This window comes from Sinohyriopsis cumingii, chromosome 15, assembly GCF_028554795.1.
Source record: "Sinohyriopsis cumingii isolate HCF-2022 chromosome 15, ASM2855479v2, whole genome shotgun sequence".
In the NCBI taxonomy this organism is placed as follows: domain Eukaryota; kingdom Metazoa; phylum Mollusca; class Bivalvia; order Unionida; family Unionidae; genus Sinohyriopsis; species Sinohyriopsis cumingii.
In genome coordinates this window covers 90,942,467-90,966,983 of record NC_142975.1, presented here as the reverse complement: position 1 = coordinate 90,966,983, position 24,517 = coordinate 90,942,467, and the positions used below count along the sequence as shown (strand labels likewise).

General features: G+C 35.8%; 1 protein-coding gene across 1 annotated transcript in view; it reads right to left on the bottom strand.

Annotated features, from left to right (window-relative positions):
* Window positions 1–24,517, bottom strand: part of LOC149782287 (cubilin-like) — a 79,967-nt gene that overhangs the window by 39,951 nt on the left and 15,499 nt on the right. Inside the window, exons 2-13 of the mRNA XM_089933663.1 lie at window positions 22,151–22,222; window positions 19,983–20,098; window positions 19,359–19,463; window positions 16,871–17,074; window positions 16,083–16,229; window positions 15,278–15,481; window positions 14,657–14,803; window positions 7,396–7,599; window positions 5,502–5,648; window positions 3,942–4,148; window positions 817–963; window positions 189–392 (exon numbers count right to left, since the gene is read on the bottom strand). Coding sequence (XP_089789789.1) covers window positions 189–392; window positions 817–963; window positions 3,942–4,148; window positions 5,502–5,648; window positions 7,396–7,599; window positions 14,657–14,803; window positions 15,278–15,481; window positions 16,083–16,229; window positions 16,871–17,074; window positions 19,359–19,463; window positions 19,983–20,098; window positions 22,151–22,222 — 1,904 coding nt within the window. The remainder of the gene's footprint in view (window positions 1–188; window positions 393–816; window positions 964–3,941; window positions 4,149–5,501; window positions 5,649–7,395; window positions 7,600–14,656; window positions 14,804–15,277; window positions 15,482–16,082; window positions 16,230–16,870; window positions 17,075–19,358; window positions 19,464–19,982; window positions 20,099–22,150; window positions 22,223–24,517) is intronic.

Genomic DNA, 24,517 nt, shown 5'->3' with positions numbered 1-24,517 from the left:
CATTAGGATAGAAGCGCATATAATTCACGCAGAGTATTTGAATGCATGTTTACACACATGCAATAATCAAAATGAATGATAAAAATCGTTTGTAATTCTCTTGCAATTAAAATGTTGGAATGCTTCTCTCATCTACATGCCAAACAGTATTGAACTACATTTTATATTACGTTAGGTATTTTACCTACCTAGATATATCTGAAGATAATCAAAGGAACAGTCGTTGCTTTCTTCGAGGTCAATATCGGTTATTTTTATGACAATTCTGTGATTAATAGGCACGTCAATAGTCCAGTGGCATCGCAGGTAAATGTCATATGGTGATGGGTAATTAGGTGAAACCAGTGTAGCTAGAGCTGTCCCAGCCGTCAAGTGCCCACCGCAATATGATACTTAATTTAATAAATAAATAAAAAAATAAAGAAATACATAAACACGCGTTCGTAGCAAACTTTATTGGATTCCCTAATATTGCGTTTTTGAATCCATAATTGTTTATATCCGTATTATTATGCATTCATAACACTTCAGTGGATGCGCTACTTAACTTCAGGCTAACTTTAAAATAGTTGTATCTGTACATGTACTAATAAATATATTCTGTGCATTAATAAATGCCCATCTAAGTAATTAAATTAAAAACTGTTGTGCATATGAGTATTTCAATTTAAGTAAAATCGAAGATATTTCAGAAGATTAAAATCGAATAGATCACATTTTAAAATTATCGAATACAAATGAAAGATGACGAGTTTCATTTTGTTTTAGTTTCAAGCACTACTTTCTGAATTACACTGACAAAAATCGGACAAATACCAGTGTAGTATTGCAAAAAAAATCCTGTTTTTGTTATTGATCCATCCGTCACGAAAATGACATCAACTTCGTTCGATCCCGAGATGAAACTCAAACCATGAGTATTACTTCCGCATATATGCTTGGTCCTCAGTATGTAATGGTTACCTGAAAATGAGACCAAAAAATACGCATTGAAAAGATTAAAATGGTTACGGTATGTCTAGTTCCAGTACTAGTATTATGTTTCATAACAAGTACACCTATTTGTTTCCTTAAGTAAAATCATTATCTCCACTTAAATCATGTGTGATAGCAAAGATTTTAAATTGGACATGAATAATCTGTTTTATTCCTTTGATTATTTTGCGAAACATGATTTTCTTTTATTTATGTTATTATTATATTTTTTATTTTTTTTTTAGCAGAACTGTATTACGTAATAAATTGGCTGTCGCAGAAAATAAACACACGTTTAATTGACAAGCACTTTTATTTATGGTATAACTTAATTATTGCTTTATTCCATGAGTTTTTAGGAACACAAATTGTATGTCGTTATACATATTGGGGATTTTCTGTCTTCTTTCGAAATAACAATATGAAGTTCCACAATTTCCAGTCTTTAGGTAAAAAACTTACAGTAAAGAACTTCCTGAAAAATGATAATTACTGGAAAGTTGTAGTGACTTCCTGATAATACAAAACTCATTGGTGTCTATTATTCTCATACTTCAGAATTTGAATCATCTAAATATTTTTGTTCTTTGGCAACACCTTGCAAGTGAATATTTTCGTATCTGACGATAAAGAAAAAGTATTGCCCCTAAAGTAAGGTGACTTAAAAGGAAGGATATTTTTCAAGACACGGAAACAAAATTCGGTTCGTGGTAACTTCTAGTTTCGCAACATCTGCAATATTCTGTTCCAATTTTTTTCTCTGGGAGAATTTCGAATCGCTCTTTACTTTACTTGATGAGTCCATTTCCCACTTGACTCTCCTAAGCAGTATTCTTACTTTATTTACATACATATATATTAATGGCTTTTATTTATTTTCTTGTCTGTTTAGTCTAATATATTTTTTGTTCCTTGTTGATCGCTTTCATTCTGGTGTGGCGGGCGCTGTTATTCAATAATGTTTGAACTGGTAGTTATGGGTGTGATTCATCTCTGAAGCTCGTAACTACTCTAAGTATTTCACATATCAAGCTCATATCCTTAAATTTCGATTCCCAATCAATACCCTAGTGTTTGCATTTGTTTTGCATTGTAATATAAAACTCAGTCACTATCAGCATTTGTCATAATTTCATTGAAACCAAAATATATATGTACCATACATTTTTTGATGTTTATGGTATAATCTGTAACTCATAAACACAATTCTTTTGACTTAAATAATTATTTGAAGGAAATGTAATTTAATTTGGTAAAATTGTCTGGAATGAGAGAGAGAGAGAACGAGAGAGAGAGAGAGAGAGAGAGAGAGAGAATCAGCAACTACAAAACGTCTTAAAAAGGAATGAATGAGTCATCAATGGATACATGTAGACGTGATGATGCATAACTGTTTTGATTTGATGAAAAATGTTAAACAACGCAAAGATAATTTCCTAACCAAATTCAGTGTATAGATCGCTAATATATATCACTACACTAATTTAGTTGTTCACATATTTCGTTTCATTTTCTACAAATTTTGATGAAATCTAGTACAATATCATTAGTCAAAAGGCATCAATACTATTTTATTTATGTTAGTAACTAACCTTGACACAACATATACAAATTACAAGCATCGGTTATGATGTTACATTTTCTGGAAATACCTGCAGTTGAATTAAATAGTTTTTATTTTAGAGCGAGGAACTTTTCCAGAACTGTCCGAATCACACCTATTTACATTGTCATCATATGCATGTGCCAAAAGGCCGGGCGCAATAAGCATCATACTTTTTATTCAGACTATAATGCTACTTTCCATTGAGTGCAGGTTACATTCTTTACATGCTATCAAGTCTCCAGGAAAAAAAGAGAAATTTCTTTAGGGACTTCAATGGGATGTATTAATAGCTGATTTGTCTAGTATGTGAATTTATACCTAAAATATGGAATAATGTAGCCACATGTATTGATTCAAACTGTTTTGTCACATTGAAAAAGGACTGAAATCGGATAATACACCAAGAAGATGTGTGCTAGGATGTTAGTCATCACTGCTATTCTGTTCTTAGTTTAATTATTTAGTAGCCCAAAAAAGTAAACGATACAATTTTTTTTTTAAATAACGAGCAGGGGAACCCTACGAAATTTTGGACTAAATTCAAAGTAGGTTCCATGAATATTTCATGCAGTGGGGTTGGAATTTATTTTTAACACTTCATAACTTGGTGTGTTACAATTCTAACTTAGTAACATAAATGAGCGAAAATTAACAAATGGGGTAAAAAGCAAAATATAATTTCTTTCCTGAAAATAAAAACTAAAAATTAAAAATAAATTACAATATGGTGAATGAAAACCTAAACACACTTAAAGCTCTATTACAAGTCCAAAAGTATCGAGTATTACAAATGCGTTCTAGTGATATTCCGAATGAAGTTCACTCTATTGTGCTGATATACCAATGGTATTGATGTATCATTCTAGATCAATCTAAGATTGTCAACAAGGTCAAGTTCTTTAGCAACCAGCCAATCAGAAACTAGGTCAGCCTCTTGTTTTAAAGAAAACCAATGAGGTGAAGTCAAATCACATCAACAAGCTTGCTTAAAAAGTACAGCTCACTGCCTTGAAACTACGTAATGTGTTAACTAAAATATTCCCATCATAAAATACTAACCCACAATCATAAAGGAAATTAGTATTTAATATCATATTTACCAAATGACCATTACAATCTATGATTATTAAAATTAACACACATAATATAGTTATATGAAACAGAGGTGCGTGTCAGCATATACCGTAAGCTCAACAAATTAAAATGGTTTACAGGTGCATCTTTAAAATATGATCATCTGTAGCAAATTAAATCTTGAAGTAAGATTCCTTAATTGTTAGTAAACGAAAATAAGGAAAGGTTATATTTTTATCTAGGAAAAGTACATAGCTGAACAATGAATACCGTATGATGTACCCACCCAAATACAGCTGAATGAAGTCATAAGGACAGTCATCACCGTTTCCTTCGATATCGATATATTGTATATTCAGTGCTATTCTGGAATGGATGGGACCTTTAATAGTCCAGATGCAATGAAGATAGTTTTCATACTGTGATGGGTACCGAGGTGAGGTCAGGTTTAACCTTGCACTCTCGACAGTCAGATATTCGCCACATTTTTGTACTACAATAAATTAATAAAAAGTTCATTCATACATACATACATACATACATACATGACAACTGTCTGAACTTTTATTTCCCGACACCTAATACTCTGAGCTTAAATATTTTAAAGGCTAGAAACTTTGTTTTACACAGGATAACTAAAATGTAAATCTACTTCAAAATATGTTGATACTACGAGTGCTTTTGTAATAGCGATATTCAGTTTAGAGTATCTTCAAGGATAAAACGGATTGACATTCACTTTTACAATATATACAGCTAGGTTTAATATACTGACCATATTTGAAGATATTGTACACTTGACTTTATGCCGTTTTTACTTGCAGGTCTAAACTCTTATCATGTGTACAACAAAGGCCATTAAACCTTCCTCATAAACAAATAAATTATATATAATGCTGATAATATAAACAAAAGTTTATAGCAGCCTCTCCATTTCATTACAATATGCATCGTCATGGGTAACCCTTTCACACGGGAATCATTTATCCGAACAACAGCACACAAGCAATTTACTTCATCCAATGGACATTTAACTTACACCAATATATAATGAGAAAATAATGACACCTTAATACTAACAACGGTAGTATGCAGGATTCCGACATAGATTGCAACAATCAAAAACATATAAAGGTAAGTTTAAATGCAACCTTGGATTTTCAATTGCAAGAGAAACAATGAGTCCTTGTAGTATTTCTTTTGTGTCGACATAGAAGGTAGTTTCTATTTCCTGATTTAGAGAGGAGGTAAACCTCTTTCATAATGCTCTACACGAATTCCAAATAATTTCTTTTTTATTTGCGATTGCTTACAAAAGCAATTCAGTTTGTTCTTTTGAATCGTATCTTTATTCTTCTGTACTTTTGTAATTGGTTCTCAGTCTTTAATTTGTGGGAGTAATGTCCTTGACTTTTGTTTTTATCAAATATTTCAGGACTTGATATTTTGTTTACATTACTCTTAAAGTCGTTGATGGGGCATGTTTAAAAAGTAGTCAATAAACAGTTACTCCAAGTAGCAACAATGTCCATATATGTTTCACTGTCTAAAGTAATTCAATAGAAAGCTATATGTAAGTAAATAATAAAAGAATTTTTATCATACTTTTATAACTTCTTTATTTTGCTGTCACTTGTGCATTCGAGATTGCGAATAGATGTGCGATTACAATAGGCAGGATAATATTCACTTTCTGAGTACCAAGGAACTACTTTATAATGAACGTCTTCAGGATCACGTACATAGACCTGATCAGGAATGATGGATGTGTGGTCAGTATCGCAAGTTAGAGTTAAAGCAAACACTTGAGTTAGATTTGACAAATTCTAATAAATTATACAAATACCAGTCTCATATGTCAGCGAAAAGCCTTTCTTTTTAATGGATCCATCAGTTACAAAAATTACATCTGCTTTTTCGGACCTCGTGATAAGATTCAAAGCATTGGCGTTGTATCTACATAGCCGACCGGTTTCAAAAAGGCTCCTATCTCCTGCAAAGAAGCAGACACGTAAGAACAAGGAACAATACATTTCGCAAGGTATTCTGTAAAAAATTATTGTATTGAACGTATGAAGCCTTCACATCATTTTAGATCGAAATGGTTCTTCTTTAACAAACCAGTTTCAGTTCCCGTACTTACTGTAAATTGTCTCATGCCTTTTTCTTGACAAGTTTCAACTTGTTAGACTCCACTAAAACTTCAGTTGTCGGAAAGGTAATGAGTATGAAATATTGCACATATAGACAATCACTCAGTTATCTACTCACATTTATTATGTTCATGGAATAACCAGAAGATTATAGAATTCGATAGATCAACCGAGAGCAGTTAGTCACCATGCTTACTCTCTTAAAACGTGTTGCATTTTCCATGAATCATGGAGGTTACTATACACACAAGTAACAAAGTTCGTGTTTTGTCCCGAGGCAGTCTGAATAGGGAGATTGACAATGCTTATATAATACAAGTCACATGAGTCATGTATGCGCATTTACTCATTTTGGATTAAACATAAATTGTTCTTTTAAAATTTAACACAAATTGTCTGTAACCAAAGTCGATTCAATCCAAATTATTGAATGCTCTGCACTTTAACTGTCATCAAGAAACTTCCGACGAAAATTATATATCGCAGCGACTTTACAATGGTGGCCATGTATTAAACATTTTCCAACATAAAAGCGCGTCCAGTGAAATCGTCACAATTGAGGGTATAGTTTATCGATATGCGTAGCTATCATTGTGACATCAAAGCACCCGACATTCAATCCGGATTGTACTGGATAACATCTTCAGGTTCATTTCGTCTAAAAATGTCAACGTACTTTAACATTGAATTTGCCATATGCAACCATAGTGGCATCTAAATAATGACCTTCGAAAGGAATATGGATGTATACGAATCCAAATGAAGTGAATACTTGCCACTTAAGTGTATGTAGAATCAAATTCTAAAAGATGACACCCATTACTGAAATAATCGGTGTTGAATGCCTACATGACCCTTGTGACTTGTACTATACACAGCGTTGGAGTATCCTGCGTTGTAAAAACTAGTCCTTTCCCTTAATACGGAACAGACCACCAATGTTGTTTTGTATTTGTTTATTAACCTTTTGCATACAAACGATATCTACTTAAATGTACAGTTCAAATATAATCAAAAATTAAGGAAATGTAGTACTGAATATTCATTAAGTTTTAAAAGTTAAACCGGTACTTTGGGAGAATTACAAGCGAGGAAGTTGAGAAAAACCACTCGAACGTCTAGTTTATGAAATACGCACGGTGATGAAATTAATCTTTAATTGGAAAATTGTTCGATTACGTACAATAACCGTTCATTAGTAAAATAATATTGTAAGAAAATATTTCAACAATAATAAATCGAATGTATCCAGAGTGTTTAACATATTGCTCTGGTATTATGTTGCAGAATGGTAGATTGAAATCCGTGTTGAACGTTACATCAGCTGTATAGGATAAACTAGTTAAGCAATGAATATAAGTGGTTATCATTGTAGAGTCCCTATTATTATTATCCTTACACTACAATGAATGCATTATATTCCAGTAAGATATTATAATGAGTTTTTAACTGTTCACAATGCATACAGATCACATGATGTTTAATGGTATAGACATCGATTTTGTATAAACAAAAAGTTTAAAAATGATCAAACTCAACTTTTCGTTCATAGGTACGTCCCATTTCATCATTTGTGTATACACCTACCAAGATATATCTGAAGATAATCATAAGAACAATCACTGTTTTCTTCGAGGTCAATATACAATATTTTAATAGCAATTCTTGAATTTGCTGAGCCTTCGATTGTCCAGTGGCAATATAAATTGTTATCATACTGATGAGGGTAATAAGGTGAAGATAGTGTAGCTGATGTCGGCCCGGCTGCAAGGCGTCCACCACAGTTCGTACCTAAAATAAATTAACAGAAAATAAACGATAATTGTTAAAATAATATACCCAGACCCCACCTCCAATATAAATCATCTTTTAATATCATTATATTTGGAGATGAAAAATAGAAAATGATTTTGAAAATAAGAATCTCTACATGGCGATTTTAAATTTATTGTAATTTAAAAATAAGAAACTAATAATATTAATAACTTTCCTATCGATTTATTGCTAAAATATGAATTCCATTTCAAACTCGAGAGAATTTTAGGATAATTCCTATTTTCCAACGCAAGAAGAATTAAATATTACACGAATCACGGCTGATCCCGCAAGTGTCAGACATAACAAACACACTTGCGTGATATTGCATGCTATGTAGTCCATCGCCGTTGATATTCAGTTTTATGTGTGTGGGGCTGTTGTATGAACCCAGCACGTTCCCGCCGTAGTTCCAAACATCCTTCCCACTAAAACGCGCCTCCCAGAAGCAGGCTCAGTAGTAGGAGAGTCATCCGGGGAAGTCCCATCCCATTGCAGATCCTGAGGGCTCTCATAGTTCAAAAATCGGGGCACGACATGTCGTATTTGTTCCTGCCTTTGAACTCGACATAGTCCTTGCATAGAAGGCGACTAGTTTCTATGTCGAAACGATTACTATCAATAGAGCACAGACAGTTGTAGTCGTGGGGTTTGTGCACTTCTTTAACGTCTTCCAAGATCACCCAGATCCTTTCGAACCCACCCGCAGAAATATTAAAATGGTTTCCAAGCCGTATCTTTGGGATAGTATCTGCGTTTGATCTGTGCTGCATAGTAGGTACAATTCTTGCATTGCTTAGCCTTTTATAATCCATCGTGATTTATTGCAAACCACTTTTGGGAGTCGCTTGTGTTCACTTAATTGCATAGACAAATGATATGGATTGATATCAGAGACTGAAATCAAAGTAGCAAACATATTTCATTTGATGGCTGATGCTAACGAATATAAAACAAAGATCGAATAAGCCAGACCCTACGTGCGGCCTGTAGTAGTCTTACCTAAATTTGGAAACGACACAAAATCTCTGGCCAGAACTATAGACAAGTATTGCATACGACAAGTGGAAGTCAAAACCATCACCACTGCTTCTGGACTACGACCCAAGATCAAAGACCATGTCTTTCAGGGTCAACTCTCTAAACTGTTTTTCATTTGCCGTCAGCAGAACTATGATAAAAACCCTTTCTCATTTCAACACTTCAACGTGTCCAAGATAGAAGTCACACCAGACGGCCATACGTTGTGTATCAGATCTTCTGAATTTAGCTTTACCCAGAATAATTATTAGCGATCTTAAATGACTGTTTCCAGCTACAAGAAAATTATGAACTAGCAGTACCCACCGCATTTCGCATGACGATCATGCGGAATTTTCATGTAAGAATTTTATCTCATTTTCAGTCAAGCAGCAACGAGGAACATATCCACCCTATAAAATCAAGCCAACCCTTTGTGCAACTTCAGTTTGTCCTTGCTCTCGAGCAAACATTGAATAATACACTGTGCGTGTGATTCGGATTTTTAACGTCGCATTAACAAGTTTTCAGTTCGATCGCTACGATGTCTGCAGTGTGGCAGTTTATAGTGATGTTCAGCACTGGGGCATCATGCCGTAGACATGTAGCATGACGTCCCACCCAGTCTAATTATCCTGACACTAGGCCGACCAGGCCTAACACTTGCCTTACACTGCTGAGCGCAAAGCTAGTAACATTTTTATGTTTTGTATGCAGAATGTGACAATATTCTGCAAATCTTTTCCAACAACAACAGAGTGGAATAATTTGTTTAATATATATTACCTTCTCCCGAAGACGCTTTATGAGAAGAAATTCTATAATAACTTTGTTCAATAAGGTGAGATTACTACGATGGGATTATATAGTTTGTAGACAAGCATCATCTCCAATCTGACGGGCCGCCAGTACAATACAAGTACAACGAGGCTGCCTGTGGTGGTTCCACTTTGAATGAGAAGAAGCTTCCGCTTACAGCAAAGGTAGCATGTGAATCGAGCTAGCGCTCGACCAGGTACGGAGTGAGTTATCTGAAGGTTACAAACCCGTTTATCGATTCTGTGACGGAGAGACAGGCGATCGTAGATATGCTTCAAAGTAATGCAACGCCAACAATTTGTCCTGGGACAGAAAAGGCCAACTTAGCTACCACCTAGGACCAAAAGTGAAGCAAGTGGCTGCTGGTGGTTAGCTTTTGAAACCCCTTCTGTGACAAGATGCACCAAGATGCAATCGAATCAGTGCATGCTGTTCCGAAGGCACAAAGGACGGCACAATGCATTTACGCCCCACGATGTGAGGCCATATAACACCATCCTCTTTGACTATGTGCATTGTGTCGAATGAGAGATACTGAGTGCGTTTGCAAGTATGTGGAAAAGCACAGTTATATCATTCTTGCCAGTGGTCACCTTGTTCAAAGCGAGTACTACGATGAGATGCTAGCTGCCCTCTTACATGCTGAAACTGATCTCATGAGCACCTCCATGGAAGACTAACATTTACAATTAAGTTATCGCCTACGACGACCACGGGGCCCTTTGACAACTCCGTACGACACGGTCTTACGATCCTGCAGTTACCCAAGCTGTAAGACGATGCCACGTATGTCCGACACATCGAATGAACCAGCGACGCCGCTGTAAACAGGGCGATTGCCTGGGTCCAGCATATTCAGCAAGGCACACAAGTGTTCTAGCCCAGCCATAGTGAATGAGTCTCACGTATGTATGAGTATAGGTCAAACGCAAGATTGACTCGAACGCCACGTACTGGTACAGGAGGTGAAAGGTACCCGCTATACCATCAAAGGTCTTGACGATGTCAAACACACGCTTACACTAGCCAACGCAAGAGGTCATTGCGGCTGCCTCCTTCTTTCTTGATACTGGACCGGCTTTACAGTTCAGGGCCAGACGATGTCCATCCACTACGCCAGTAGGTGCTTGGCGACCTGCCGCTGGCTATGCACTTCTAGTACGCGTTTCTGCATGTTGGACGTCGTCTTCGGTATACACAGATACTCGATACCACTCTCTCCACTGCTTATCGAGAATTGTGTCCACGGCGCAGAATGGTCATACCAATGCGCAAGCGCATGCGCAGCCTATATAACAGTCGATTGGGTGAGGAAAAAAGGTATTTAGGGATACATGTGCAACACCTGTTTAGTGCTATTGGAACATAGGTAGAGCATCAACCGCGTCGAGCACACCTGCACTCACACGCAAGACAACTGACAAATTGGTTTTAGCCACAATCAAAATGCCAAACTACACTTTCAAACCGCGAAATACGGCCGATGCAAGTTGGATACGAGAACGATTTTGACTTAGACAACATCTACTGGATATGGAGGAGATATGCTCTTTCTGACAACAGAAAAGAGTACGGCTTCGCAGGAGCAACTACGAAAGATCGTCTAGTCAAGGTACTTGCGACAAATGGCGGCTGCCCCTGGCACCTATCAACCCGACATTGATTTTTTTCACGATCTGAGCAACCGAGTCGACTTTTATGCTTTTTAGAGTACTCAGCCATGCTTCATGGAACTGACTGATTGCCTTATTTTGGTTTATGCTCCATTCTTTTCTTCGGCAGCTGAAAAAATAGGTTCAGCCACTGAACTTCAGCCCGTTCACTACTGTGCTACCCACGATCAGAGCAATTGTTGCAGCTATTGTATTTGCTTCTTAAAGTGAGATCATTGTAATGCGGACCGTCGCTTTAATTTATGCTCATGATAACCTCCTGAATGATGCCCTGATTCACAAGCATGTCCATGGTGACCGTCAGAAGCCCATTGTTGAGGATCAATATCGCAATTTCATTGAACTGAACATGGAGCTAGAGTGCTGTCATCTTCATTACTCTTCTACCCATTTATGCATAATCTTTAGCTAGTGCCGAGGTTACGGCTGAGTAGAAAGCCGTGCTAACATGGCTCTTGCTGTTGGCAGGAAATCACATGGCGAGGCCTTTGGTTATAACATTTTACCGTGCATTGAGTTTAATAATTATCTCCCAGACCATCTTTTCATTGTGGAGATCCTGAGGATGACTTTCCACGTAGAATGGTTGTTTTCGATTACTATTCATTAGGTCCGGCATTTTGTTGGCGAAACAGACGCTCCACACGCACCAGTTCGGAGTTTGAAATCATCCCGTACTCAATTCAGATACCGCTGACGGTGTATTTGGTATTGACAACACCACTGGACTTTACCACATTAAAACTATTAGTTGTACCTTCAAGCAAATGCTTAAAAACATGACGAGATCAGCGTGCTAGAAGACGCCAAACTAAGTGGCGTGTCTAGCTTTGGATCAGTTAAAATAAATGCCACAAGATGAAAATAGAAATTCTCTCTGGGTCCTGCAATGCTCAAGCATAGAATCGCTGTTATCCAGCATGTTCGCGAGTAGGACCACGTTTGTATTAAGAAGTAATGTATAAAACAGACAATGTTTGAAGACACACGTTATAATTCCGGAACTTTCACGAAGAGCTTGCTACACCTTAGTAGTATGATTCAAAAAATACCAAGCGCCCCAACTTGCGACTGCCCACGCTTGATCGAGACGCTCCGCATTTCAAGCTCTGAAAATGCTGTCTTTAGTACGTTTAGAATGGCGAAGATATCTATTTTCGCTATTTTGTAGTTTGTTAGACCTATTTGCTAAATTGTCTTTCAGCAGTCAACAAATTGCAAAACAAATCACGCTCTGTGGGCTATTTTCGTTATTACTACTTATGTTTTTCCTAATACTTTATTTACCTTATGTGACCGATACGGTAGCCTAGTGGTTAAAGCATCCGCCTCGGTTGTGGGAGTTCGCGGGTTCGAACCTCGCTGGAGTTATAGCAAAGATTTATAAAAAAGGCACTAACAGCTGCCTCGCTAGGATAAGCATTTAGAGTTCAGTGTTAGGACTTATCTGCTTAATGTCAAGGTAAATATTAATGTAACAGGGTGGGACATCATGTTACATGTATGCAGAATGATGCCCCAATGCTAGACATCACTATAAACTGCCATAACGCACACGTCTTAGCGATATCACTGACCATTTTTGAAAGCTACGTGAAAAATCCAAATCACACAAGGACACACACACACACACACACACACACAGATTTGCCTTAAGTGCTTTGCATTTTTCGTGCTGTTGCGCTGTAGCTATCTTATCCAAGTTATTGCTGTTTATAATCAGATAACATGTTACCTCGTTTGGTCTTTAGTGCAAAACACTGTTAATCAAAGCGACAGACATACTTGATTAGACATATAATCATAAATGCTTGTGCCGAAATTCGCTGCCGTGAATCAATAAATTTATTTCGGCTTGTGGGTGTTGATAAAATTCTTAAACTGTTTCTGCTTTTCAGCACTGAAATTGTGGAAGCAAGCAAGCTCTGAAACAACTAGACAGAGCAAGAGTCTGGCTCAAATGTAAACACCTACAATTGTACAGTGTGTAAAGCGAAAATGCCAGACTGAAACACCAGGCAAAGTTGTCATGTCTCTGACTAAATTTTGTCTTCAGGACAAACGTTTAATACACATGTGTGATCTGAGAACAGAAATTGAGAAACAAAAACATGTTTTCATGGAGAGCCCTGCTGAGAAGATGAAATTCTAAACGGTTGAAGCTTTGATGGCAGTTTTCATCTTCTGTGTAAAACTGTTGCCGTTTGCTATGTGCCTCATGTGCCATGATAGCTACTTGCATCACGTGCCATGATAAATCTGATATCTCAGAAGGATTAATGAATGTGGGGTGTCATTGATGTTTCATAGCTATCCTGACAAGCCCTCGCGGGGAGAAATAGAAGTTTAGTTTGGTTATGAAACAGCCAGTGTTTGTGCATCCACAAAAATATTAGCAGCCTCACGTGTTATTATTCTCTTCCGGTATGGCATGCAAAACTGGAGAAAAAATCGCGAACTACCAGAATCGCTGTCAGCATCACGGTTTTGTTGTACTACGTAATATCCGCAAGTGATGTAAACCTAGCCGCCAGGGTTTTTGTCACCAGTGACACAATAGTACTGACGAAAAAGTACACATTTCGTATTTAGTTGCATTCTATTCTTTACCTTGACTACAGTGTACGATGAGTCAAAAGTGTTTAAGTGGCTAATACGTGAAGCGTCATGATATGCAGCCCTATGTGTATAACCGAATAATGTGACCATCATAGAGCATTGAAAATTCGAGGAGGATCTCAAACTCAGCCGGCGCTGCAGGAGAGGCCTAGATCAACACTGCTAAACATATCCCCCTCCCATATAATCGACAATGAGCAAACTCTTGCCGGCATTTAATGAATGATGGTACTTGAACAAAGTACAATCTCCATATTAATGAAATGCGAACGCTATTTTGTTCGACTGGAAACACATTTGCACTCACATATAATCTAAACAATATACATGTATCTGTGCTCAAAAGTCAGGTATGATTCTTATTGCTGAGTTTGACTCCAAGAAGCTGGTTATTATTTACAAAATGTAATCACGCTAAACATCAGATATAATGACCCTCCATCTATCAGTGTTGGTAGAATTCAAACTAAAAGATAAACCGACGAGCATATGGACGGTCCAACATAACCAAACTCATAAAATTCGTACAAGTGCTGTCATAATAGCTGCCATCTCCTTACAGAGGGAAGAAAGAAATTTAAAGCTAAAAAATATGACATGTACCTTTAAGGCCATCTTTATAAAAAAAATTATTGTTACAAACGGAGATGTTTTTGGATGCAATAACAAAATTTTGTTGTCTCAAACAGTATTTTACGTGGGCAGTGTTAACATTGTAGTATCACATACTCTGTAATTGTCACAAATTATTTCTTTTAAGGGACGACGATGCTGCATTCAGGCTCATATGTAAATTTTGTAATGTGTTAATTGCCGTCGAGTTAAATCGGTAGATGTGAAAAGCGCCGAAACCTTATTGCACTATGATACTAAATGGCAGTCGTGTGACTTTAACTACATACCAGCGTGGTATTGCAACGAGAATCCCATCTTTACCACTGATCCATCCGTGACTAAAATAACATCTGCCTCATTAGACCTCGATACGTAGTTGAAATCTTTCATATTGTTTCCGCATAGCCGATCTGTCTCAAAAATATATTTTTGTCCTGAAAAGAAGCCATAAGCATACGTTTGACAAAAACATATGTTCCATAGCAATTGCATCAACCATCAGTGTATGCTCCGTCTTATATGCCATTTTTAAAAATCCTTTTGAGATTCTAATTTCCTTTCATTCTAATGAGTTATAATGATAACCCTTACCTTAGCATTTCTTTTATATGGATTGATTTTCCTGGACATTACCGATAAAAAAAAGGTTATGAAACTCAAATAACCCAGAGGCTTACAGAGATTATGGATTTATCAAAGTGTATATTGGCTTAGTTCACGGCATAATGAAGAAATGTTCCATTGACAGGGAGAGCTTATTTACATTTGTTCGTTTTCAAGTTGAGATGTAAGTCTGTACAATCGGAAATTAGAATTAAATAATTTGGTACCACTGTTTTGAATTAGACATTAAAGAATTATGACACAGAGATCTTACTAATGTCATTTCATTGCATTCGTGAACCTACCCAGATAGATCTGAATATAATCGTAAGAGCAGTCTGTGCTTTCTTCGAGGTCTATAGTCGAAATTTCCATGACAACTGTGGAATTCAAAGGACCTTCAATTGTCCAGTGGCAGTATAGATTGTTGTCATAGTGAGAAGGGTAAAGAGGTGAGGTCAGTGTTGCTTTCGTCATCTGGGCTGTAAGGTGTTTTCCACAGTTCAATACTAAAATAAATGTAAAAGTAAATCAATCAATCAAGTGTTTAAATAATATGTGCCCACAATCATCATAATCCATCCATCTTAATATATAGATGAGTCATTTTCTTGCACACAAGGACAAAATAAAAAAGCAGTCGCCCAAAAAAAAATATAAAGATATCCAGGATATTTATGTCATATTAGAGTAGATACACCATCAGAGGAAATCCAAACGCCCTAGAATTATAAACAAGAATCAAAATGTTGACTGGTTCTCTCGACATTTAAAGGTAGATAGCAAGTAAGTTGTTTGACATAAAAGATAATTTTCTTTTGCCGGCAAGGCGATGGGTACAGTAACCAGCGGACCCGGAAACTAGTCTCAATATATGACGAATTAAAAACGCCTGTATGATAACATTATTTCTCCAAAGATAATATAATTTGATATTGTCAGGCGTCGACCTGTAAGATCAAGGGATAAAACTTTCTTTCTGTTGTATGTACACATACACACACATACACACACACACACACACACACACACACTTTAAAATGTTAGGACGGAAAAGCTATGTTGTTCATATGTCGCGAAAAGCCTTTGGGTGATAAAATGGAAATATACCAGCGTGGTATTCGACTGAAAAGCCTGTCTTCGTGTTCGACCCATCTGTGACAAAAGTGACAGTGGCCTCGTTCGACCTCGTTATGAAGCTCAAGTCGTTTCCTTTATTTGTGCAAATTCGATTTGTTTCCAAATTGTGATTTCTATCTGAAAAAGAAGCCAATAAATTCATCTATGTGGTGAATTGATAATTTAGAAGCAGCCTTTTATATCGATCGTAAACTTTTGAGCATACAGAATACAATAATGATTGTTATTAACGTCATCGTTATAATAATAAGCACTAATTTTAATAGCTGTGGTTTTCTGATTTGCGTTAATAAAAGTGAAAAAGTATATTTATTTATTGTGATTGCTTTTCATAACAGAGTGCACATTTTTAGCCAACATTGGGTAATTGACATGACATTTCACCCTCTATACGCTCTATTATTTTTATCTATATTATCTGTTTCATGATATTAAGAAACGCTTATTTGGTTTTAGAAATCATAGACCTAAACGTACTATCTCTGTTTTTGTTTTTGGCAAGGAAATTGGAGCATTCAATAATAAAACAATTTCTGAAGTTAAAAAGTCGTCTATAGACCAGAAAACAAGTACAACACGCGGTAGTCTTATTTAAATTTTATTCATACTTGTTTATACCACTTAAATATCTGGAAGATATATAGAAATTAAGTAATCAGTGATAATTGTTAATAGCAAAACGTTTTTAAACTTCCTTTCCTTTCTACGGATTAAACGCCATATAAGTACCCATAATTCCATTCGTTTTGTGTACCTACCTAGACTGATCGAAATATAATCATAGGAACAGTCTCTATTTTCTTCGAGGTCAAGGATTGTTATGTGAAGGACAATAATGTAGTTAACTGGGGCTTCAAGTGTCCAGTGGCAAAGTAGGTTGTTGTCATACTGAGAAGGGTAATTAGGCGAAGTCAGTGTCGCTGTCCCTGTTTGGGCAGTCCTATACCCTCCACAAGCATTGACTACAATAAATAAATAATAGATAAATAAGAAAAAATTTAGGCAAATGAAGAAGAGATTAAATGATAAGTTCGACATATCTAATACACATCTTGCTAAACACGAAATAGAAATAAATATTAAAACAAAAATATTTAAAATTTATCTGATTTACTGTTGACTAGTATCTAGATAGCCTGGGCGCTTTCGACACTAATGGGACTTTTTCAAAGGCAAATACAAAACATAGACAAGACAAACAAATAAAACAGAAAAACGGTTGTGTTTGCGAAATTTATATGGCTGTTTCTACACGAATCCAACCTTTTAACTATATTATGTGTCAACTAGTTTATTTCAGCTCGTTGCTGATACTGGAAAATATTTGTATTGACCTCGAAATTGATGAGTCATACCATCTAATATTTTATTTAAATTTATGTAAGCGCAGATTTTATCCCGGATATCTCATTTTTTTAGTAGTCATAGGCTATTAAGCAAATTTAGAGAATTATTTAAAAGCAAATGTGTCGGCTGCAAAAGATAATTTTATTTGTGCATGGTTGTCTTTTTCTTGTCTTCTTGGTTTAAACCACTTGGTTGCAATGTTCTAAGGCGGCGTTTCCAGTAAGATTCCTTTTCTTTCCTGGTTTGGGGACTCCAGTTGGGGTTGTGAGCAATAGCAATAAGTGTTATATCACTGAACGTGTGGCCAGGGGAGGAGAGGTGTTCTGCCACCGGGCTTCTGTACAGCTTCTTTGTCATCCAATCAGATCTATGAAGGTTGATGAAATACAGGAACTATTATGATTCAAAATAGTAACCTGTCAAAGATTAATATCAACCGGTATACTTTGGTATACATTTAAGGCAAATACTTAAATCGTATAAACTGTATTGTCATAACCATGAATAAGTGTGATGGAGAGTTGTTAGGTAGACCGATCGTACACATTTCATAACCATGAATAAGTGTGATGGAGAGTTGTTAGGTAGACCGATCGTACACATTTCATAACCATGAATAAGTGTGATGGAGAGTTGTTAGGTAGACCGATCGTACACATTTCATAACCATGAATAAGTGTGATGGAGAGTTGTTAGGTAGACCGATCGTACACATTTCATAACCGAGTACTGCTTCATACAAGTTCATAATAAAATATATAACTTTTTATCAAATATAATCATATAAACGAGAATCAAACAAGTATATATGTACTCCATGTTCACAGGAACTGCGTTATCGCAGTGGTTAGCATGTCTCATTCATGCTGGAAGGGTACGGTTTCGTACCTATTTTCTGATAAGTCTGTTTCGGTACCGTGGCAAGGCACTTTATTGCATTTACCTCGGTACTAAATATCCTACACGTATTGTCGTACCTTAAAACACCACAACAAACTGAACATATCATAAATCCATATAAAACGCAATGGGATATTAAATTATTTGTAAACTTATCTTTGGTAAGATGGCTGCAAAGAGATCGAATTATATTCGAACCATTGTACCAAAATTCGTAAAGTATTTGTGTCCACAAAACATCTAAAATAAAACGTCAACCATATTGTATCATGGCATATTTACCCAAACCAGTGATTACAGTCACCAGGAACTCTTCTGCCCAATGACATGATATAACTAAAAGTTTTTAAAGCTTTTGCACAAATATAAATTTATTTAGGACGAAATTATGCTTCTTAGCTGCCATGCAAATACACAAATGAAAGATTTAGATGTTTACTTTTGTCGTATCAAACACAACACAAATATATTCATGCACATTTAGTTTAGTGCAGTGGGTTAAGCTCTTCAATGTTCGTTTTCGTTCCTTTTCTCTTTCGACAGGACAAAACACAAGAATATTCCTCGGAAACCTTAGAGTCATACTGACACTTGCTAATCAGTACGCTCCATGCGGAATCAGTGATATACAGGTACGTTTGTAGGATCCATAATAGGATAGTACAGTTTTAGTTCACGGTTTCTCTCTCTCCCTCTCACCCCCCCCTTGCCACAAATCATTATTATTATGCTTTAGTTACTCGTCAGCTTATGTTTGTCCTCTTAACTCGCTACTGTTGCAAAGAAACAATGCAAAACATATAACTATTAAAGGATTATCACATCTGGGCTATGCTGGTTTGAGGATCTCAAGAGTATTATTTATAAATGACAAGAGCGATACAGCCAGAATGTTTGAATGCGCCGCATGGTAGGTTGACAAGAAAGTTATAAAATCAAAAACTCGTTTGCAACCAATTAAAAAGGACGAGATTCGCGTCTGTACATCCATGCAGATACCTTGCCGTTTCACGATATTTGCGCTGCTACTATGTCTATTGTCGGCTGCATAATTCGCTGCTTCAATGATACTTGCATTTACAGGAACACTCGTGACATCTATAGCTGTAATTATAAATGTAACGTTAAGAGCTTGTTATGGCCTCTATGGTCTTACGTATATATATATATATATATATATATATATATATATATATATATATATATATATATATATATATATATATATATGAAATTGTTTCCTCTATCAACATAGTATAAGTAAGAATATTCCCTCCCCCAATAGAAAAAAAAAAACAAACCTTTGTTTTTTATTAAAAGGAAACCTTAATTTCGAGGCAACTTTTGTGGACCACATTTGAAATGTCACGTGAATATTATTTTCTTACTAGTATGTTTTTAATGCGTACCTCTTTAATATTATTTATTTATCTTTTGTTTTTAAAGGAAGGCAGAAAGGCGGATATTACGATTTAAGAAAGAAATGTCTGTTGTCTTTTTTATGCTGTCAACAATACCAAACATTAAAACGAATCAAAATGTGCAGTTATAACGGTTTAACTACAGACCTATCTGCATTAATATATATAAATGACCGCTGATGAAATAGCAGATTATACATACGAATGTTGCAGATTTTATTTCCATTGTGCTTCCATCCATCGCAGCAAAGTTGTACAGAACTGAGTTTGGATGACTGCCTCGTCTTCCAGCCTTTGCAATCATCAGCACTGGAAAAACTAAAGTAGGAAACAGTTTTATTTTGCAAAAGAAATTTATCTTGTATAATTTATGTTTTTAGAGTACATACAATGTTCAAATCCTCGATGATATAATGTTGGATTTTAACATGGCCTAGTACTGATGTGTATAAAATATTAAGTCAATTAATTAATATTTCTTAAAAATGTGTTTTTATAAAGAAAAAATCTTGGTTTGCAAGGTTTATGGGTAGCATTATTTTTTCAACGTTTGCGTATCGAAACTCTCTTGGAATAACAAGAATTGTTCAATTGCATAAATTATAAAATACATGTTACCTATGAAATACCTTCGTAATATTCAGATTTTGTGCTTATATTTGAAGTCATATATGAAGATTTTACTGCTCTAGTAGCTAATAAACTTTTTCTAATTTATCATATTATGACATGACATTTTAAAAAGTATCTGACTGCAGCTTTCCGTACAACATAGTAAACGGTATCCGCATCTGTTTTTCATTGAATTTTCACGTCAGCATCTCAAAATGTGGCTAAATTTACATTATTCATTTCATGCACAAATGCTTTAAATATAATTTATACTGACATACAGCACAAGACTATTCATTTTGTAAATACTGAAAAAGTCTGGTTTGCCTGTTTGTAATATGCCATGTTCGTCCTGAGTTATGAAAGAGTATATATTTGACATGGCACAGAATCAAAGGGAGGCATCTACATTATGACTAAATAGGAAAACTCACTCCTTAATAACCTCCTCCCCAAAAAAGAGACTCTTCCAAGGGTTATGACGGCATAGAACAATTTTGATGCAAACACACAATTATTTTAGCACGTATTCAATGACATGTATTTTGCAGTATATCGATTTAATCGGTGTTGAAAAGCTTCGTGCGCGAAACGAATTAGTTACTTTTAGTTTGATTTCATAATGCTAACCTGAAAATTCACAGAGCTACAGGCGCGGTTATCATTCAAGATGTTGTGAGGAACGAAATATAATAGTGTATGCCAAATTTTATGACAGTATCCTATATCGTAATGTATTGGCTGTGGTAATATATGCCATGCTTTATGACAGTATCATATATCATAATGCATTGGCACTGATAATGTATGCCATGCTTTATGACAGTATCATATATCATAATGCATTGGCAGTGGTAACGCATGTCATGCTTTATGACAGTATCATATATCATAATGCATTGGCAGTGGTAACGCATGTCATGCTTTATGACAGTATCATATATCATAATGCATTGGCACTGGTAACGCATGTCATGCTTTATGACAGTATCACATATCGTAATGTATTGGCACTGATAATGTATGCCATGCTTTATGACAGTATCATATATCATAATGCATTGGCACTGGTAACGCATGTCATGCTTTATGACAGTATCATATATCATAAAGCATTGGCACTGGTAACGTATGACATGCTTTATGACAGTATCATATATCATAATGCATTGGCACTGGTAACGTATGACATGCTTTATGACAGTATCATATATCGTAATGTATTGGCACTGGTAACGTATGACATGCTTTATGACAGTATCATATATCGTACTTTATTGGCTCTGGTAATGCATGTCATGCTTTATGACAGCATCAAATATCGCCAAAACACTACGGATCACATCCTGGAAATGAATCAAGCCGGACATTTTTGTGACATTAACATGGCATGGGCGTGATACCAGATTTCCTGTTGAATGAAGTATAACATTTTCTCAAACTTCCAAAGTTACAGAGAAAAATAACATCAGATTGTGTTTGATATTGCTGTAAAATTGTAACATCAGATATTCAGTTATCAGATACATTTGATATAGCGACATGGCTAGTCGCAAATTTCTCAGGATGAACATATACAATTTTTAAAGTTACATCTGATATTCTTAAGATGGAACTTAACTAACCATGAATACATTTTCTTTGTGTAGTGCGAATTGGAAGGTTAACAGTACCTGTAAAGTACATTTTGCAAAGAATAACAACCATCCACGTCATATTATCTCCCAAACAATGATTATAATATTTTGATATTCTTACCCTGTCCACCAATGATATCTTGCACAATATCGTTCAGTGAAGTAGGTGACCCCGTACTTAGTACAAACATGTCTGAAATGCAAATACAAGGTTTAATGTGTTCATATAACGTTCTTCATTGAACTGAGTGACAAATATGAATATAGGAAGAAATACTTCTGAGTAATAAATGTTATGTCTTGTTGTGGGTAGCCACCCCACCCCCTCCCACATGTAATTCCACAGTATCTTCATATCTTAATATTAGTGAAGATAATCCGAGACTCCCACATCAGCCAGGGGGGCAAATGCCTGATGGTTATTCTTGTTGGTCAAAGGCCCAATGGTTTGCACGGAATGCCGATTGAGTAGCCATTTAGGCAGATCTGTATTCATTATAAAACTATTTGTTTTTGTTGTTGGTGTGGGCAACCCTTAGCCCATACCAGCATACATGGCTGGTTAGAACTAAAATGCTGCCCCCTCCAAATTTTATGGTTACCCGAAGGCTTTTTATAAAAACTATTTTTCGAGTCATTATATGGAGGAGGTTCTTTTATCCCTATAGGGTCAAGCTTGGAGTCTTGGGGCTCAAATTTGGTACTCCCCTCCATCCAAACAATACGTCTGTTGGGCGGGTTTCCTTCCAAATTCCCCACATGACAATTTTAAAGGTGACCCCAGCCCTTGAGTCTGTTTCGAGTTGCCGCTCATTTTCAGCGTTGTATATTTACGCTTTCTATTTTGGATGGGCTTATACCAAAATTGATAAGTTTTCCATCATATCATTTTATGTGTGTGCATGAGTGCAAAACTCTCCTTCTTCTCTCACACAATAAGTTGTAAACCGTTATGGGATTTTTGGTTTTAATTTTTGAATTATTAAATAAATACTAAATGATATCCCCACTTATGATATGTCCCTACTTTCGTAGACTTTATCTTCCAATTACCCATCATAATTGAGTTTATAATAACCCATTCCTATTCATTTCTCGTTCATATCCTGCCTTTTTCCTTTTCTTTTTTCCATGTATCCATAATCCTTCTTTTCTGATATTTCTCAGATTTTTCCTGTTTTTCCTTCATTTTCTGATTTCTTCTTTCCTTTCTCTTCTCTCTCTGTTGTTGTTATTATCGCTGTGTACCTTGTTGTTGTTATGCCTCCTCCTATTGTTGTCGTCGGTGTGAACCTTGTTGCTCTCTTTTCTCCTGTTGATGTCGTTGCATCTTCAGTTGTTGTCCTTTCTTTTTTGTTTATTTCTGAGTTGTCATAGTTGATCCTATTTGTTGTTGTTGTTATTCCTGTTTCTTCCCCCTATTCTCTTCCTTGTTTGTCTACTTCTGATTGAGAAAGATTGTCATTTCTGTAACATACATTTGTTCCTCTTGTGATTTATTCTTGTTCATGGATGTTGGGCATTTTCTCTGCGTATGTCCTATATTCCGACAATGTCTACGTTTTCTTAGGTATATACATCCTTTATACCACGATTTCACTGGAAAGCCACGGAAGAGGGAAACTGACTTCATTTTCTTCATTTCTTCTTTTCAATTTTAATTATCCTTACCCCATTTTAGATTGGACTTAGGGGATAATTATACATCCTAGCAATTATTACTTTAATTCTGAATTTCTTTTCAAAACGATCTACTGTGGCATGCAGAGGTATTTCCAGTGTCAGATCTTCTAAGTGCAGTTCTCCCTTTTTTAGGATTGGTGTTAGTTTTAGTTACTTTGTGTACACCGTTTCTCTTCCAATACTCATTGTTCCACAAGGAAATATCGGCTGATTTCCTTTCGGTCTTAGGATGTAGACTTGAATTCCTTTCCTGTTTAATACTTCTGTCAACTTAGTAAAGTCCTTATTTCTCAGATATATCTATTTCTTGCGTTTCTTCCTTATATGCACAGTCTAATAATTCAACTTCTGCTGTTTCTGTTCTTCTCGTTCTGAAGTCTTTCTCTAGTTTCGTCAATTCCTTGCACTTCGCCATTTTGCACGTGTTGCACGTTTTATTCAAGTTTAAACATTTCTCACTGGTTATGTTCTCTATTTGTCTTATTGTTATCTTTAAATATTCTTACGTTCTGCCAGTGCATATTCGCACGAATTATATAAAACTATTTTTTATTTTGCCTTATTTATTCTCACTCGATTCTGCCAAATTTTCAACACTTGGACGATCGAAATGCCAACAGTCTAGTCGAGGAATATAACACTATACTGGTGTGTGATTGGTTCGATTCAGGGATGTGTTATTAACCAGGGATATGATATAACTTTGGTTACCATACCATACGACAATACGATATGAATTTTATAGGCTTAGTTATATTATATATGCCAAATTGTTAACATTACTTGCAAATAGATGGTAATTGAA